The sequence below is a fragment of the Vombatus ursinus genome, unplaced genomic scaffold, assembly GCF_900497805.2.
Source record: "Vombatus ursinus unplaced genomic scaffold, bare-nosed wombat genome assembly UNPS02014779.1, whole genome shotgun sequence".
Classification (NCBI taxonomy): domain Eukaryota; kingdom Metazoa; phylum Chordata; class Mammalia; order Diprotodontia; family Vombatidae; genus Vombatus; species Vombatus ursinus.
The window spans coordinates 26683765-26702738 of record NW_020954557.1 but is presented as its reverse complement, the minus strand read 5'-3'; the positions used below and the strand labels follow the sequence as shown (position 1 = coordinate 26702738).

Here is an 18974-nt window from a genome sequence, read left to right as displayed (position 1 = left end):
TGTGTGTGTGTGTGTGTGTGTGTGTGTGTGTGTGTGTGTGTGTGTGTATTCCTTGAGAAACAAACTATATATAAGAGCAATTCAGTTTCTTACAAGCTTTTTTCTAGTTCACATTTGTGTATTGAAATGTTTGTGTTTGTGGATGATTAAGTTTACAATAAAAAAAGAAAATTTAATCAAAAGAGAAAAAGGATAATGGTTAAAGGAAACATATGAATTGTGAATGAAATAAGGAAAACACTTGATATAGAAGGGATTGAGAGAAGGAAACTTTTTGATAATTATTTGGCTTTTATAAGTGCTTCCCAAAATCTTTTTATTCAATAGTATAAGCATGTTTATCATATGTAGGTGCTGCCACTTGGAAGGGTTTTTTCTTCTGTGATTTTTATGGTTATTTAAAAGCTTTTCAAGAGATATTTTGGATAATTTTGGAATAATTTATTATTTATTTCCTCATCAAATATTTCTGTCCCTTTCTACTTGTAGCACTTTATTTTGTAGGTAGCCTAGATTACCCAAACTTGCCTGGTATGATGACATACCAGAGGAGGATACAAATAGTGACAATTGTTTGCATATATAGATTGAATATTATTATTTTTTAGGCTCACATTCTATTGGACTGTGGTGAAGACAATGTCTGCAAACCCAAACTGGAAGTGTCTGTACATAGGTAAGTTTTACAGCTATGTAAATACATGACCAATAAATACCGTGAAACTATTTCTTAAGAAGTAATTTTGATAAGATTATTTTTCTTCTTTATGATTTGAGAGTTCCATGAACTTAATAAACCAGAGATAATAAATAACTAATATGCCTATGTGAAGTAATTGTTATCATTATTTTAGAGATTCACAGATAAAAATAGTTTAAGCTTCCAAAAAAAAATCAAAATTCTCTTACCACTTGAGTTAGAGAAAGTATTTAATTTATTTGAAGTAGTTTATAAGTTCACTGATAAAGTGTGTGATCACTTAACTATATGTGTGATTGATTGCCCAATCCTGGATAAAAAAAATAAACATAATCCCCTTTCCCCTCACTTTGGTGACATAATTAAAATATTATGTGATCTACTAAAAACAAGAGGGATAATGTATGTATCATATGATGCATTTTTAAGTGGAAGATTAAGTTAGGAGTTAGCTTTTGAACATAAGATAACAGGAGTTATTAATAAAAGTCTCATAGGAGGAAATTTACCAGTATTTTATTTGATATTTTATTTCATCAGAGGAAAAAGTGCTAATATTTCTACTCAGAATATAATGCCAATGTTCTACTGAATGGTAAAATATTCTTAAGCCTTCTCAAATAATTTTTGAAATTATTACTCCATGCACCTGTCTCTTGGTTTTGCCATGCTCTTCTCATTTACTGTCTGGATTTGTATTCATTTCTAGTGATCAAAAGAAGATCTATATTGGTGATGACAACCCTCTGACACTGATTGTTAATGCCCAGAATCTAGGGGAAGGAGCCTATGAGGCTGAACTCATTGTGTCCATTCCACCTCAGGCAGATTTCATTGGTGGTGTCCGTAACAGTGAAGTAAGTTTCTAAATCAAGAACTCTTTTCTGATAATTGAAATGCACTGATAAGCCCGATTAACATTTATGAGTTATGCTCACAATGCAATTACAGAGCAACCATACCTATTTTACTCATGGACATATTTCTAGACAGTCAAGAGTCTTATCTATTATAACTATCTTCAAGCCCAGCACTCTGCAATACTGAAATGATTTGCAATTTTTGACATATTGCAGAAGCACTTGACCTCTTAACTCAATTTCTGAACCATGCAAGCTTTTCCATCAAACTGTATGTTAATAGTTAAATAAATGTTTCTGAATTTCCTGATGACCTTAGAGTTATAATATTCTATTCATGTGTAGTAGGAATATATATATTAATCTTTTTCATTAAATATTAACTTGATAAGTAGTTAAAAACTTTAATATTTAAATGTAAAGTTTCTTCGAAGAACTTTACAACTCTGTGGTCTATGCTTATGTTGAATATTTTGGCTTTGTCTTATTGTAGACTTTATCAAGGCTGTCCTGTGCATTTAAGACAGAGAATCAAACACGCCAGGTGGTATGTGACCTTGGAAATCCCATGAAGGCTGGAACTAAAGTAAGATAACTGAGTTAAATTGCATTAAATTCAGTTTATTATTTCTTTTTCCTGAAGAGGGAACAGGGTGTTTTTGTCAATACCACAGTTGCCGACAAGTGAAATATTTTCTGAATGCCTCAGAGGCCTGGAAAAGTAACTTGGCATAGTAGATAGGGTCTTGGAATCTATCAATAGTAGTCAGTAAAGATTTGTTAAGTGCCTACTACGTTCCAGGCACTGTACTAAGCACTTGGGAGGGGTGGTGGGTTTGAAACCAGGCATAGAATATAATAGAAAATAAAGAATGTAGGGGCAGCGAGGTGGGGCAGTAGATAGAACACTGGCCCTGAAGTCAGGAGGACCTGAGTTCAAATCCGGCCTCAGACCAAACACTTGACACTTACTAGCTGTGTGACCCTGGGTAAGTCAGTTAACCCCAATTGCTTAAAATAAACAAATGAATAAATATTTAAAAAAAAAGAAAATAAAGAATGTAGCTGGAAAATTTTGGGCTCTCTATAAAGGAAGGCTTTGGGAGGAGTTCTCCCCAGCCCTCCAGTCAGATTGGAGAGGCAGCTGAGGGTGCTGAATAGGTATTGAGTATCAGAAGAAGATCGATCTCCATGATGATTAGGTGATGGGCTTATCCTGGAGAAGGCAATGATGTTCTTGGAGTAGAAACCAAGTAGAGCAGCTGATGGAAATAAAAATGGAAAATGAAAATGAAGTGTGCTATTGCCTAGCTAGTAAGTCTCTGAGGTGCCAGTTTCAAGTCCTAAACCTGATATTTGGTAGCAGTATGAGCCTGGAAAAAAATCATTTAACCCTTACATGTCTCAGGGATCTCCAGTGGGTTGTAATATGCATAAATAAAAGCAATTCTTATGCCAATTCAATCAAAGATTCCTCAAGCATTCACATATGCAAATACATAATTGTTTATTTAGCTAAGTTATTATTTCCATCATTTTTATTGGCTAAGTTTTGCTTATTTAAGACCAGAATTAGGCATGCCACCATTTACACTTGAGAATTCTGCTACCTTTGCCTGCCCCACTTCTCCCACTGGTAAGTTCCCCTTGGAACCTTCCTTCTTTCTGCCCCTTTCCTGGCTCTGCTCCTGATTTCCAGCTTTTAACTTGAAAACTTGACTTGAAGCTTCAGACCAGTGTCTTCATATCCTCCCCCTTCCCAGACCCCATTCAGGTCACCTTTGTATGTTGTCTTCTCATATTGGAATGTAAGCTCCTTTAGGGCAGGAATTTTTTTTTTTATTGTATTTGTATCCCAGCGCTTAGCACCATGCCTGGCTAAGGTAATTACTTATGCATTCCTCTTTCTTTGCTTGCTTTACTCCACTGTAATGGGGAGAGGGTAAAACTTTTGAGTTAAGGTGTGTCTCCCAAAACTTATTCTAACAAATATTAGTAGATCTTGGTTGTGGGGATGTCATGTTTCTTTTTTGTACCCCTTGAATGTGTATCATTTTATTTTGGTATGTAGATGCATAGAATATTAGAGTGGAGATCATTTAGTTCAATCCCCTTATGATAAATATAAAGAAACTGAAGCCCAGAAAAGAGAAAAGACTTGTACAAGAACATGTAGCAAGTTAGAGACAAGCCAGAACTAGAATCCAGGTCTCCTTTCTCCAAACTGGATGCACTTTTCTTTATCCCATGTTGTGAATGCCCAAAGGAGACGCTTTACTAGTTTCAGGACAAAAGACCAGTGAGAGTCTGGTTTAGTTCATGACCCTGGGGCATGAAGGAATAAAAGATATACTTTCATATTTTATTTCAATCCTTTAAAAAGTAATTGCTTTGTGAATCTCATTGTAGCATGACTAAGATAGAGAAAAAAGTGTTTATGTATTTTGCTGTTCCTCTGTTGTTCGATCTAGTGAATCTCAGGTTTTGGTAATTTGAGGAATAGGCCTGTTATGATATAGCATACAGCATGATCAGGAGAACATTTTTGTTACAAGAATAGGTTTTTTATGCCAGAGAACAGCTTGGGATCATTAAAAGCACAGTTTTTTAAGTGCATTCCAGCTCTTTCTCCTTCCTATTCAATTCTGAGTCTGATCTACAGTCCATTTGTAGTGCCTATCCCAGATACATCAACTGAGGTACTAACTCAATAGATTGATGTTTTAGCCACATGTCTTAGTTTGGATTGGAAGTATTTTTCATAGTTAATTGTCCTTCATGGATTCTTAGGCCAATATGTTTTGAGTAAACACGGACTGCATTTATAAGTCCCTGTAATATTCAAGAACTTGATCTGGAAACGGAAGCATCTCGAAGACTATCTTTTAGGAAATCCTTTTTCATTTGTACTGTTCACATGACATCCTCCATGACAGATTAACCCTGGGAGTGATAGGTAACTTCATTTCTTTATTTAGCATCAATAATCACATAGTCATTAAACAGTTATCTTACAAACTTGGTCGTCATCTTTGACTGCTTAGACTCACTCCACACATATAATCTGATCCTGAATCTTGGGTTTTGTTTGTTTGTGTGTGTGTGTGTGTGTGTGTGTGTGTGTGTGTGTGTGTGTGTGTTGTTGTTGTTGTTTTGTTTGTTTTAACCTTCACAGCCACTCTCCAGTATGTCCCTTTACTCACATTAATTATTGCTTTGGTACAGGCCTTCATTCCCTCACACCTAGTCTGTTGCAGTCAATTCTGCAAGCAATCCCTGCTTCAAGTTTTCATCCCATTCCGATTCATCTTCCATTTTGTTGCCAAAGTGTTCTTACTAAAGCTCAACTCTAACCATGTTATCTCCCTGTTCAATAAACTCTAGTGGCTTCTTATTACTTCCAGGATGAAATGTAAAATCCTTTTTGGCTTTTAAAATCCTTCTCAACCTATACCTTCCTACCATTTTAATCTTTCTCCCATGAACTCTACAATCTAGCAGTACTAGACTGCTTGCTAATCCATGCACATAACACTCCATCTTTCCCTCCACGCCTTTAAATGGCTGTTCTCCAAGGCTGGAACACCTTTCCCCCATCATCTTTGCCTCCTGACCTTCCTGGCCTCCTTCAAGACTCAGCCCAAATCCTACTTCTTGCACGAGGTTCCTACTTCCTTGCACGAGGTGCACTTCTTTCCAGGTTCCTCCCTCTTTCCCATACCTAGCCAGTGCCTCCATATTACCTTCCATAGTCACTCTATGTATTTTGTATCTAAATAGTTGTTCGCATGTTTTCTAGCTCATTAAAATGTGAGTTCTTTGAAGACCCGGTGCTTAGCACAACAACTGATTCATAGTAAGCACCTAATAGATACTTTCATTTATCAACAAATAGCTCAATTATTTATCTACTGACCTACTCTGTGGATGCATTTATCATTGTGACTCTTTGGAACACCTCTCTCTCTAAGAATCAAAGTTACAAGTGACCGAAACTTTAGTGGAGAAATTTGTGGGTGAATAGGTTACAGCCAATTGCCAATAATGACCTATTTACTTATATTCAAGAAGAATATCATTCTTAGTAAAGACTATCATTCAAGAAATAAAAATCAAAACAGAAAGTGAGATGTTCATGTAACAAGTGAGTGATAACAGTAGATGGGTGGCTCAAGAGCTGTAATGCTTAACACAGTGCTTGTTACACAATAGGCACTTAATAAATGTTTATGATTGATTGCACTGGCACTCATAGTGTTAAAAAGATGTTGAAGAAAGCCTCTATGGAGTAGCATAAAGAAGCTGTGGGAGAAATTGGGCAAGGCTTGAATAGGATTTGCAGGTATGAATGGGTTATAATCTGAAGTGATGGAGGGAGTGCCCGCAGTGGTAAAACCTAGAACCATTGAAGGTAGAACATCAAATGTTATAAATCCTTCCATGTTTCCTCCAAGCAGAAATATATATCGTGGTGAGAAAATAACATATATCAATTTAAAAAAGAGAATATCTTTGAACATTATTGTAGGTTCAAAAGTAACCTTATTTTCAAATTCAGATATTGAGTAGGTGGGGTTGAATTTGGCACACACTGCAAGAAAACTGTTGTGTTTGTCAGTTTGGTTTGTTTTTCTTTGTTATTAGGGAGATTTTTATGGGGGGAATAGTAAATGGGGACCTTTTTTTCAACAAACACATTGTCACATTTTTTAAAAAATTTGAGTTGGTTAATAGCTTAAATTTAAAAAAAATGAGGTAGGAATTCTTACTAATTAGGTGCTAGCTCATCTTAATATCCTGTCCTTTTTCCCCTCCCTAGCTTTTAGCTGGTCTTCGTTTCAGTGTGCACCAGCAGTCAGAGATAGATACTTCTGTGAAGTTTGATTTACAGATCCAGAGGTATGAAAATAAGAATAACAGCTTCTTCCTATTTACCTAATAATTTCACAGAAGACATATGATTAAAAATCACTAAATCTGGCATGTTTAGTTTTGTACAAAATGAGAATATAGGCATTATATTATTTAGGTTTTAACATTCTTGAAAATAATATGTAACTAATAGGAATAAATTTTCTGTGGGACTAAATTTGATATTTATTTCAGTAAACATACACATTAACATGCATCTAGCACATCATCTCATCCATGGTGGGTGCTCAATAAAATTTTTGAATTTGTCTAAATTAATAGATGTTAATTTAATTAATAGATATGTATTTCCTTATATATATAGACTTTAAAGAAAATTCTAGAAAGATCATTCATTTTTAATCTTTGAAAAATATTGGAATTCATTGCTTTTTATAGTTATTAATATATTTTTCAGAAATCATAAGTGCCCTTTACATTTCTCTTGACCCTCTTTAAAATATGTTCATTTTTAATGAGTGATCTCAGAATACCTCATGTCACTGAGAATTTATGATGTAAGTGTGCTGAGTTCAGTGCTTAACTGCTTTTTCCTTTTTCTTTTTTCTTTTTAGTTCTAATCTGTATGACAAAGTGAGTCCAATGATATCTTACCAAGTTGACCTTGCCATTTCTGCTGCTGTTGAGATAAGAGGGTCGGTAACTAAAAAAATCTAATCCCTATAATTGCTTTTACATTAGATGTTAACCTTGTTCTATGGTATGATATTCTAATCACCCATTTACTGAAGTCCTCACCTTTTAGAAAGAATTGGGTCTAGGATGGCATGTTAATTTTAGAATATGCTTCAATGCTAAAATTATCTATATAGTCACTGTTTTGAAAAGTGGCAGATACTAGCATGATAGCAGCAGGTATGACATAAATGTCTTTATTCTATTATAATTATTTATTTATCAATTCATGTTTTAACTTAAAAGATTAATAGAGGGCAATTAGTTTCACATTTTTTCATTCATACATTTTTGTGTGATTCTTTCATTTTATTCAGTCTATCTCCCAATAAACACTTATTAAACACTGTACGTAAAGCACATTGCTAATTGCTGAAGATATAAGAAAAGTATAAACCAGACTTTGCCCTCAGGGAGCTCACAGTCTAATGAGGCTGATAAATGCACAACTAACTGTATGTAAAAGACATAGAGTGTACATGGAAGGTAATCTTAGAGCAAAGGTACACGAAGTAGAGGTAGGAAAGGAAAGGATAGAGAAAGGCCTTTTTTTCTTTGAAAATGTTAGGATAATTTTGGTGAGGCAATTGGAGTTAAGTGACTTGCTCAGGGTTACACAGGGTCACACAGTAAGTGTCAAGTGTCTTGTCTGAGAGCAGATTTGAACTCAGGTCCTCCTGACTCCAGGGCCAGTACTCTATCCACTGCACCACCTCGCTGCCCCTATGTTAGGATCATTTTAAAAAGAAACTGATGATGTGATTCTAATCATAGTAAGTTTGAGTTTTCTTTCAACATTGTTTAGAGTCTCAAGCCCTGATCATGTCTTCCTTCCTATTCCAAACTGGGAGCATAAGGAGAATCCACAGACTGAAGAGGATGTTGGGCCTGTTGTGCAACACATCTATGAGGTTTGCAGTTATTTGTGCACCTTAAAATGTCATCAGTATTAGTTATTAGTATTATTATTAGCCAGTAGGGAAAGAAAAAAATAAATTTTTCACTACTTTTCAATTTCATGTATTTGTCATCTTCACTTTAAAACTTAATCATCACAGAATCCTTAGATTTTTCTTCTTACTAATCATTTCATTTTCTCTTAGTTGAAATAGTTATATATGATTTTAAAAATGGTTTCTAAAAATATTCTTTTAAGCCAACTTGTTTTACTCCAGTCAGATAAACATCATGATATAGTGTAGAGCTAGGCTTGGAATCAGGAGGACCTGGGTTTCAGTCCCTCTTCTAACACATACTAGCTCCTTGGCCCCAGGCAAGTATTCTAGATGCTCTAAGATCCATGCAGATCAGTTGCTGATCTGTATTAATAAAGGACATTACCTCCACAGGTGATCCCTATATCAATGAAATCCTAGGACCAAATTCTCCCTCCCCAAAATAAGAAAAACAAAAGGCTTTTTAAAAGTTTCCACAAATAAAATGTTGAATTTTTAAATGATGTCATTAGTCATCTGTTTGTATGATTACATTAATACTATAATTTTAAAGCCATCAATAAAATTCTACCTTTATTTTTATTAATAGTGTTAAAATTATTCATTAAATACTAATCCCAAGGTGGATGGGAGGGGAAATCTTTAGTAGTAGCTTTTAACTGTTCTTCCTTCATTAGCTGAGAAACAATGGTCCAAGTTCATTCAGCAAGGCGATGCTAAATCTTCAGTGGCCTTACAAGTATAAAAACAACACTTTGCTATATATCCTTCATTATGAAGTTGATGGACCAATGAACTGTACTTCAGATACGGAGATTAACCCATTGAAAATCAAGGTAATATTGTTTAAACACATTTGTTGATTAGAGTGGATTTTTTCTGTATCTCTTTATAACTACATAGGACAAATGCATGTAAAAATAACATTTTAATGTATCAACTAATTCAACAAAAATAGTTTTGTTCACCTTTGATGCATTCTGGGTTGGGTTGTTTGTTCTCATAATTGAATAAAGTTGGACTTAAGGAAGCCCTAGGGAACCATACTTTTACAGATTGTCTAGGGTGCCTCAGGAAGTATTTGTCAGTGACTCAGTCTGTGGATTGTTTCCCACCACATACGCTAGGACTGATCCAAGGCCTCAGTATGATGTCAGGGATGTTGTGTCTTTTGGATGAAATATAGAAATGAGCTCCTGGCAATGTTGACTTTTAGTGACTTAGAAGAATTTTGTTTTGAATAAAACTAATGGCAAGTTATTATAAGGTATCTGAAAAAGCAGTATGAGGGAGAGAAAGAAGAAAAGGGTTCTTAGGTGAGTCAAATGTAACATAAGTTGCCCTGTGAAAGTTCTGGAATTTATTGGGTATTCCAGAAGCTTATATTTTTTTTCTAATGATAGTGGAAAGAAAGATTCAATGAATGATCCATTTCTCTTCTGTGTACATGTTAGTCATCATCATCATCACCTTCATCATCATTATTAGCGCCTAGGTCTCCCAGTTTCACCTAGGCTTAAAACACAGCAGCATTCATGGGCCTGATCCTGACCTGCTCCATTTCTGATCTGGGCCAGTTTGGCCTTCTCTAAGTAGTTTGGTAGCCCCCTTGCTACCTGAGGTGCACCATCTTGATGCTAGACTTAGTATGATAAGCTTGAGCCCTACTGCAGCTCTGAAATTTCTAGCTCAAATGATACGCTATTCTCAGCTTTTTGGTAGCAGGGATTTCAGACATGTGCTACCACTGGTGGCAGAGTCCTTATACTAAGTTCTTGTAGGCATAGTGCATCCCATATTTTTTATTTTCTTTCCTGAATTTTGCCATGTATCTAGTAGTGAATTCTCTTATCACAATATGACATGATGCCACTTTTTGTTCACCAATTTTTAATCCTTTCTGAGATCCTTTATAGGATCATAGTTTTATTAACACCTGGAAGGGACCTTAGAGGTTATCTAGAGCAATAATCCTGTTTCTTGCCTAGTGTTGCTCATGTAGTAACTATTTACTATGTTAAAATTTAAATGCAATATAAAATATAATCAATTATTACAATTTCTCATCACAATTATTAATGTAATCCTAGATTTCAACTCCTCAGATAGATGAAAAAAATGAAACAAACTTAGGACAAGGTGACCGGAGTCATCACATCACTCGACGGGATTTATCTCCCAATGAAGGGGATGTACACACTTTGGTAAGTACTTTTGGAATTTTGCTGATTCCATTTTACTTTCAAAAATACAAAATTATAACAATAATCCAAAAGAATACAGATATTTAAAGAATAGCAGTTGTGATCAAATGTATAAATATAATATTCAGCCAATCAGTGAACATTTATTAAATGTCTGCTATGTGCAAGGAATTGTGTTAAGTCTTGTGGATATAAAGCTAGGCAAAGATGGCCCCTGCCCTCAATGTGCTCACAAACATTACCAGGTCCTTTTACTTTCCTGAGAGCCAATAAAATAAGTTAACTTTGAACTTATTCTGAATACTGTGTACTGTATTACATAGCCCCTAATACTGTAATACATATTCCATATTTCTATTCCTTTTCTTATAGCCTTTCTTTGCCACCTTCTTGGCTACAGCTTTTTCTTTAAGACCCAAGTAGCATATTTCAGTGGGATACTGATTGAAAAATGTCAGACAGTAGCAGGAGGGTACTAGGTGGTGGGGGTAAATAAATAGGAGAGAGCACTGCAAAGGAGGTGGAGAACAAACGTGGCCTACTATGCAATTTTGCTCAGATCTCACCCAATTCAACATCTTTCCCTCATCAAATAATGCCTTTCTATAAATATGATGCTGTGACACATCTCTGAATCATACCTACTATAACTCTTGAGTGCCCTATTAATGTCACTATGACCATTCTCACATTTTTCCTGTCTCAATAATCTCCCTGGTATTCAAATATTAACTATGTTTTTATTGAAAAAAATCTAGACACATAATGATATCTGTTGCCTTTCCACCTGATCATCTATAGTATCTGGATTGTGTACCAGCTTTTATATTAGTGTCCAACGTCTCATCCTTATATGTAACTGTGACTTTGGCCCTTAAGTAATCCTTATATAAGCTCCTTACAAGAGTAGAAGGCTGTTTTCTTGCTTCTGGCATTCTCTTTATGTTTTGAGATAGCCTCCATTTAACAATCTTTATTGCCTTTCTAGTTTAATCATAAGCTACTTAATGTTAGACACTCTGCCTTTTACTTTTGTGCCTATTCTAGTGTCAAATTGAAAGTCACTAGGGGAGTAGTGGAGGGCTCAAAGCCAGAAAGACTTGGATTCAAGTCCTGCCTCTGACATATGCTTTCTGTGTGACTCTGTGCTTGTCACTTAACCTCTTAGTTCTCTAGGCAGCTCACTAAGTCTGTTAGTTGCAGAAAAGGTACTGGCCTCCATGAATAGAAGACAGTTCCTCTTCTTGGAATTCCCTATACAAAAAAAAAAATCACAGGTCTAGTCCCTATCCTTGTAGTATTAAGTATACAACAGGTGCCCATTACATGTTTATTGAAGTGAGAATTTAATTGACAAAGAGACTTCTCCCTGTCAAGTCATGTTGTAATTTCCAATCCAATAAACATTTCAATGCTATAAAATTTAATAAGTGCTTAATATGTGCTAGACACTGTGCTAAGCTCTGGGGATACAGTTAATAAAAAGACAGTCCCTGCCCTCAAGGAGCTTACAGTCTAAAGGAGTGTGGGGAGACAACACATAAAAGGAGTCAGGAAAGCAAAGGGGAGTAGATCAAGGGGTACCTGGTGCATCTTGTTTCATGGAGTTGAAACCAGGCAGAATAGCAGATGCAAAAAAGAGTGAGTCTAGTTTCTGCCTCTATAACAAAGGCATCAGGAGAAGTTTGGAATTCTACCCTTTAGCCCTCCAATCAGAGGGAAGAGGGAAGAGGAGGCTGAGGGAGGTGGTAATTAATAAAGTCAATTTTGTACTAATTAATGGGGGAAGGGGAGAAGATAGTAACTTGCTGATGAGATTTACTATTTAGGGGGAAGTAAGCAGAAGACAGAAGGGGAAGAGAGAGGCCTACAAAAGTGTAATCATCTGAACCCCCTGCAACTTTATTCATCTCCCTTTCCAATTTAAATTTTAGTTGTTTAAATCACTTGCCACGGGACACATAGCTAGTGAGTGTCTGAGTCAGGATTTGACTACTTCCTTCTGGCTCCAGGTCCAGCAGTCTACCCAGTATGCCACTTAGAATAAAACTGGCCTATAACAAGATTTTAAAATTTAAATTTCAAAATATCTGTGTTTAATGATATTTGTAAACAACTAAAATTTTGTCACTCAGTATAGTCACTCTTCCTCCATGCTTTCTTTACTCCAACTATATACTTATTTTTTTTTACATTTTTCAAAATTTATGTTGTTTTGAATTTGTATACATACATTTTGTTTTCACACAATTGAAGTTTGTTAACAAACACCAGGATGGTCTGATTGAAAAATAGTTTCTGAGAACTGCTCAGCAAAACCGATGGTATAATTTCACTTATTTTACCAAGCTATTTCTGGTTGCTGCCTTTTTTGTCTTTTTATTTCAATTTAATTTATTTTTTTTTGGTTTTTTTATGTATTTATTTAGTATTTTATTTTTCCCCAGTGACATGTCCAAGCATATATTTGAATAAAGATGATAGGTTTTTATCCAAGCCATTGAGAAAAATGTGAATGAGATTGGGTCATGTACAGAAACCTGTGATATTCTGGTAAACACCTCCCTCCAGGTTGACATTTCTCATTAAATCATTGAAAAATGCTTTGTAGGAAGAGTTGTTCAATGAAATTAAGTTGACCAGTCAATAAGTATTAAGCAGTTAATATGTGCTAGACACTGTCCTAAGCACTGGGGATAGAAACAAAAACAAAGATATGGTACCTGACCTCAAGAAGCTTTCATCCTACTGGGGAAAGACAACACATAAAAAGGATGATGAAGTATTGTGTATGCATGTGGGGGGGAGTGTTGGATCCATCTAAGTGTACTATTGGCCACTATCCATTTCTCTATCGTGTCCTCAAATATTTCATAAGAGATTGTTGAATGCCTTTCTGAAGTATTTCAAGATGCAGCCTATGTATAGTGTATTTAAGTGGGCATAACATACATTTTGATATTGCAGGGAGTTTTTCTTTTTTTTTTTTAGAACAAATTTTATCATTAGAGAAATCTCTAGCAGTTTTTAGTCATCTGATCAGTAGCTCACCTGTTTTAAGTGATAGTCCACTATCTCTCACATGTGCACAAGTGCGCACCCACACACATATGCACAAGAATTATTTTTTCTAGTTCATTATAATAAGATTTGTCCTACATGTAGAAAGAGTGGCATGTGAATTTTAATTCTTGATTTTCCGAATTTTAAAGATTTGTTTTTTGTATGACGCAAGTGACATTTCCTTGAAAGTTCAACAACTCTGTTTTTGTCAGGGATGTGGGACTGCTGAATGCTTGAAGATTGTCTGTCAGGTTGGTCGCCTTGACAGGGGAAAGAGTGTGATCCTATATGTAAAGTCTCTGCTGTGGACTGAGACATTCATGAATGTGAGTAAAGAGAATGTCTTCATGTTGACCCTACAAAATTTTCTCAAACAAAAGTTGTTTGACACCTAAGACAATTATCTTAATATTATTTTTCCACAGAAGGAAAATCAGAATCATTCATACTCACTGAAGTCATCAGCTTCATTCAGTGTCATAGAATTTCCCTACAAGAACCTCCCTATTGATGATATCCACAACTCTACATTAGTGAGTAACTTGTATGGGGATGTGAAGTCAATGTACATAATCTAAGTGGTAGAAGAACTGTTCAAAATAAGAAACTGTCTTGACCATTTCAAATAATATATATATGTATTTTGATAGGTTGCTGAAAATGATTTCTGTTCTTTCCTACCTCCAAGTAATAAAGCTGGACTCTTTACTTGATTATCCTTTCCTACTTCAGAGTCTTACTGTAGCTTATAATTTTGTGAATAAAATTATTGTGTGGACTAGAAGTCATTTGGTGCAATATTAGTAGGCAACTATATAGCAAATACTTTGATATTTTAAGTTCCAACTAAAATGATAAAGAACAATACAACATCATAAGACCAACTTTTATAAATGCCTGGGATCTCTTTCCAAGAGAATTTAAAATCTAATGTTTGGAATTGTGTGTGTACATATGACTCTGTAGTGAAATTGCTATTTGCTACCACAATCTATTATATCACTAAGCCTAGTCTATTTCTTTCCAAGCCTACTAGTCTCTGTTGCAGGAGGAAAACACATTACATATATTTCTAATGTTAACAATTCACATTTATACTTTACAAAGCATCTTCCCCACCTCAAATCTGTGAAGTAGGTAATACAAGTATTATTATATCTATTGTATAAATGGGAAAATAAATTCAGAGAAATTAAATAACATTGATTTGGTTAAAGACCAACAAAGTACCTATTTAGGTCTCAAACCCTTCTCCCGTGATTCCTTGCCCAGAGGTCTTTCTACCACAACACACTTCAGTTATTGAAAAGGCTGAAGCAAATCTTGTGCCATTCTTTTCTAATATTTGTTGAATTTTTTCCCCAATAGGTTACCACTAATATTACCTGGGGTATTCAGCCATCACCCATGCCAGTGCCTTTATGGGTGATCATTTTAGCAGTTCTTGCTGGATTATTGTTATTGGCTGTTCTGGTCTTTGTAATGTACAGGGTAAGTAATAGATATTGTGGAGGGGGCAGGGATGGGAGGAGAAAAGTCTATAAGGATGTCATTTTACTGAGGCAAAAGTCATATAATTTGAATTCCAGCAAATCAGTCAACAAGCATTTTTAAGTTTATATATATATATATATGTATATGTATATGTATACACCAGATACTTGGTGCTAAGTACTGGAGATGAGGGGAAAAAAAGTCCTTATTTTCAAAAAGCTTATAGTCTAATGGTGGGGAGAAATTGGATATAATTAGAGGGAAAATACTAGCATTAAGGGAGATTATGAAATGCTTCTTCGAGAAACATTTTTTTTAAAAAGTGAGATTTTATCTGGGCCTTGAATCTAGGAGATGTGAATGAAGAGGGCAAAAATTCAATAAATAGAGCACTCTTAAAAGAAAGAAACAAACAAACAAATTATATCTCTATTTTTAAAAATAGTGTTTTTCTTGATCTTGTTTCTCCTTTAAATTATAGATGGGGTTTTTTAAACGGGTCAGACCACCTCAGGAAGAACAAGAAAGAGAACAACTTCAACCTCATGAAAATGGTGAAGGGACTTCAGATGCTTAACAACTTTTAATTTATGCAACATACTTAAACTTTAGAATTGCCAACTTCATTATGGATTTCAGTTTCTCTGAAGAGGAATAAACACTCCATGACTGCACTGCTGATCACACCCTTTGGCATAGATGAATAGCCATAAACAACTAAATGAGACAATGAGTCAGCCATCTTTTGTATTAACCATGTTCCTAATCCAACTAGTAATGCACATGCACTGACATGTGTGGAAATCGTAAGTATTGTTTAATGATTTTGATAATCAGATTTCAAGAGAATGTGCCCTGTTTGATGAACATCAGACTGATGTTTCTTGAATTGCCACTTGGATTTAATGAAAATCTTAAAACCAGCAGCTTTTGTAGTTACTGTTTCTAACAATGGTTTTGTTTTTTATTTTTCTCTTTAAGACAAGACTTTATTTGGGCCTTAGCGTCCTATTCTTTTGTACAGATTCATACTGTTAATAAGCATTACACTACAGGTGATTTCCAAGCTTGAATTCCTTTTTAGTATTTTACTATCTATGTGACTCCATCAGTCATCTTTCTAGAGACCATAAATGAACTAGCTATAAATGTAGCAGTCAGAATCACTAAAATATGTTTGAGCCTTCTGTTTTTTATTGCATTTAATTTTTTAAAAATCGCTTTTGTTTCAAGGACAAACACTTTAGTCAGTCAGTCTCTACTAATTCAAAACATTAAATGTCTAATTGTAAACTTTTTTTCAGTAATTGAATTTTAATAATTACATTAAAATCACCTTCCTGAAAGCCATATAGGGACTTAAAGCATTCTAAAATTACCTCTATTCCTATTTTTATAGTTAAATAATTTGTATGTACTCCTGATCAATCAAATATTTATGGGTGTTTAATTTTAATCAACTTTTAGGAAGTAATCACAGGCTACATTATAAGTTAAAATTATATGAATGAAAAGATCATCATTGTTGACGCAGCTGTTTACTGTTCACTGGGTTCAGTCAATTTTGTAATTTGAGATGGTTTATCTTAAAATACATTTTCTTCATATTTTGAAACTGACACAGAAAACAATCTCAAGATAAATGGAAATGAGTCTACTTTGTTCTCAATTTGCTCTTCTCTCCTTAGCAGAAATGTTTATTTGTAAAACAGAATCAACCCCACCCCTCAGCCCAGTTCACCAGTGGGTTTATTTCTTAAATAAGATATTACTAATGTAAAGTGTTTTCCTAGGGTTAAGATTAGTTATAAATCAACCTTCCAGTTTTTCCTAATCTATAATAATTTATAAAGGCAATTTTAAAAATTCCCCATATAAAAACACAAATAAGGCTAATATTCTAGGCATTTTAATGATAGCTGCATATGCAGGGAACTTATATTTTCAAATCCCTGTAGTGGTGAATCTTCACGAGTGAGATTTTGATGTGCTCACCATGCTTTAGGATTTGAGCACGATGATATCAGTTGATTTTGACTTTGCTATTGCTCTCTGTAAGGACATTATGATGATGCAATTAGGATTAAGAAAGTTGAACACCATTTGTAAAGTTTGGTCTTCATTATACAGTGTTACATATTTCTCTCTTAAATCAGATTTTTTTCTTAAGTTTCACAGGGAGCCTCAAAGCATTTCTGCTTTTCTTTGAATAATTTTGTGTACATGAAATAATGTTGGGTTATAGTCACAAAATTGAAGTACATATAGTGAGCTTATACAAATTAGTTGCTCTGAGAACTTCTTTGTATAATTTTAATAAGCGTATTGTTTGGCAAAAGAATTTCAAATCAGATGTATTTTTGGAGCAGTGCTTTTTGCCAACAATTTTAAAAGGGATCTTACATGTACGTAAATATTTTATGAATGAACTTGGTATTTCGTAAAAAAATTATTTGTAATAAATATCCTATGGTCTTGTCACCATGTAGCCATTTTGAATTTTACTGACACTCCTCAAACAATCACTTTAGATGTTTTCACAATTGCTACCATTTACTACTACTGCATCTTTTATGAGGCAATCTACACTCATCATTTAAAGTCACAGAAATGATTAAATTAGACATGTTACAATCCGTTCTCTTCTTGACCTGTGCCTGAAATTAAAGCACATTCTAGTATTGCAGAAGCAAAGACTGGATGATCCATTAACACTGGAGATAGTAGTAAAAAAAAAAATGAAATAAAACTTAAAACAGTAATGTGACTCATGAAAAAGATGGAGAAATGCCAAACCTGATTTTAAAAAATTGTATAATTTATAGATTTCTCTTTCTGAAGCAAATATTTGAAAAATAATTTAAGTATTGGTTTTTACTCTAAAGTATGATGTGAATGTATATAGTTTTCCATATAATAATCCTATAAAATATGTATTTGTGTTGCCAAAAAAGGTACTACTTTGTTAATGGGTATTCACAATTTTAGACCTATACCTTTTAATTTGATTCTTAGAGATAGTATCATAATGAATTTGAAAGTCTTAATTGGCAACAAAGATACATTTAGTATGACCTAAAAAGCCAAGTATTACATATGTTTTAAATTACTAGTTATAAGAAACTTTTGCTGATAGTCTTACTAGCTCACCTCTTCCTTTCCTTTCCCCCCCATTTTTTTTCTAAGTTAAGAGTCTAATTTTGGTGACATTGTTCTAAGGAATTTTGAAACATAAGAAAAATAAAAACATTAATAGACATTTTTCTAAAAAAAAAACAAATCACAATTCCTTAATTTTAAAACTTTTTTTTATCACACCTATTAAGGTAACAATTACTTTCAGAGAAAATTCATGAACTATTAGAAAATTAGCCTTTCAGAATTATTTGAGGGAAGTATGAAATATTTTTAAAATGTGTCCATTTCTTTAAAAAAAGACTTTGATGGCAAGGTCGTGATAAGTGCTGCATTTGCTAGTTTTCATAAATCAAATTGGTCTCTGTAGGTTGGTGTTTCTTCAGAAGGTTACAAAACTTAATGCTAAGAGGATTATCACATGGCTGCTTTTCTCTTTCTGGCATCATACTCATTGGTAACCAATCATTAGCAATAATACCACCTTGTTTAAAGGTAATCTGTTACCTGTGGTAATCTTGTACATGTAAAAGACAGTTCCTTGTGGAAAAGAAACAGAATTGAAAAATGTATACTAGAATGAAGAAGCTTATGACTCATTCTTAATTTTGTAGTGTACCTTTTTTCACTTGGTGATGTGGTTTGGAGTAAGCCTTTATAGACTGCCAACATGAAGAGTATGTGCTAGGTACTGAAATTTTGGGGGATATGTACTAAATCTTTTATTTTTTGTTCTCAAGTGCAATATAACAATTTAACAAGGCATGGGTAATTTCAAAGTTATTAATTTAATAGTCCTTAATCTAATAAAAGATTGTGCTTTTGACAGTCTGATTCTGCTGTTCTTATCAGGCAAAAGAACTTTGCCTTTGTTCCATTCAGAAAGTTGATTTTAGACTGCACTTAGGTATTGTATCTAACCAGACTAATGCATTAAGAAGAAAATACTGTACTG

The 18974-nt window shown here is 34.2% G+C and overlaps 1 protein-coding gene across 1 annotated transcript in view; it reads left to right on the top strand.

Annotated features, from left to right (window-relative positions):
* Positions 1-17640, top strand: part of ITGAV (integrin subunit alpha V) — a 101250-nt gene extending 83610 nt beyond the window's left edge. The window contains exons 19-30 of the mRNA XM_027865934.1: positions 609-676; positions 1410-1557; positions 2054-2146; positions 6380-6459; positions 7047-7127; positions 7973-8078; positions 8801-8959; positions 10214-10327; positions 13603-13716; positions 13816-13923; positions 14759-14881; positions 15366-17640. Of these exons, the coding sequence (XP_027721735.1) occupies positions 609-676; positions 1410-1557; positions 2054-2146; positions 6380-6459; positions 7047-7127; positions 7973-8078; positions 8801-8959; positions 10214-10327; positions 13603-13716; positions 13816-13923; positions 14759-14881; positions 15366-15461 (1290 nt within the window). The 3' untranslated portion in view covers positions 15462-17640. The remainder of the gene's footprint in view (positions 1-608; positions 677-1409; positions 1558-2053; positions 2147-6379; positions 6460-7046; positions 7128-7972; positions 8079-8800; positions 8960-10213; positions 10328-13602; positions 13717-13815; positions 13924-14758; positions 14882-15365) is intronic.
* Positions 17641-18974: the final 1334 nt, after the last annotated feature.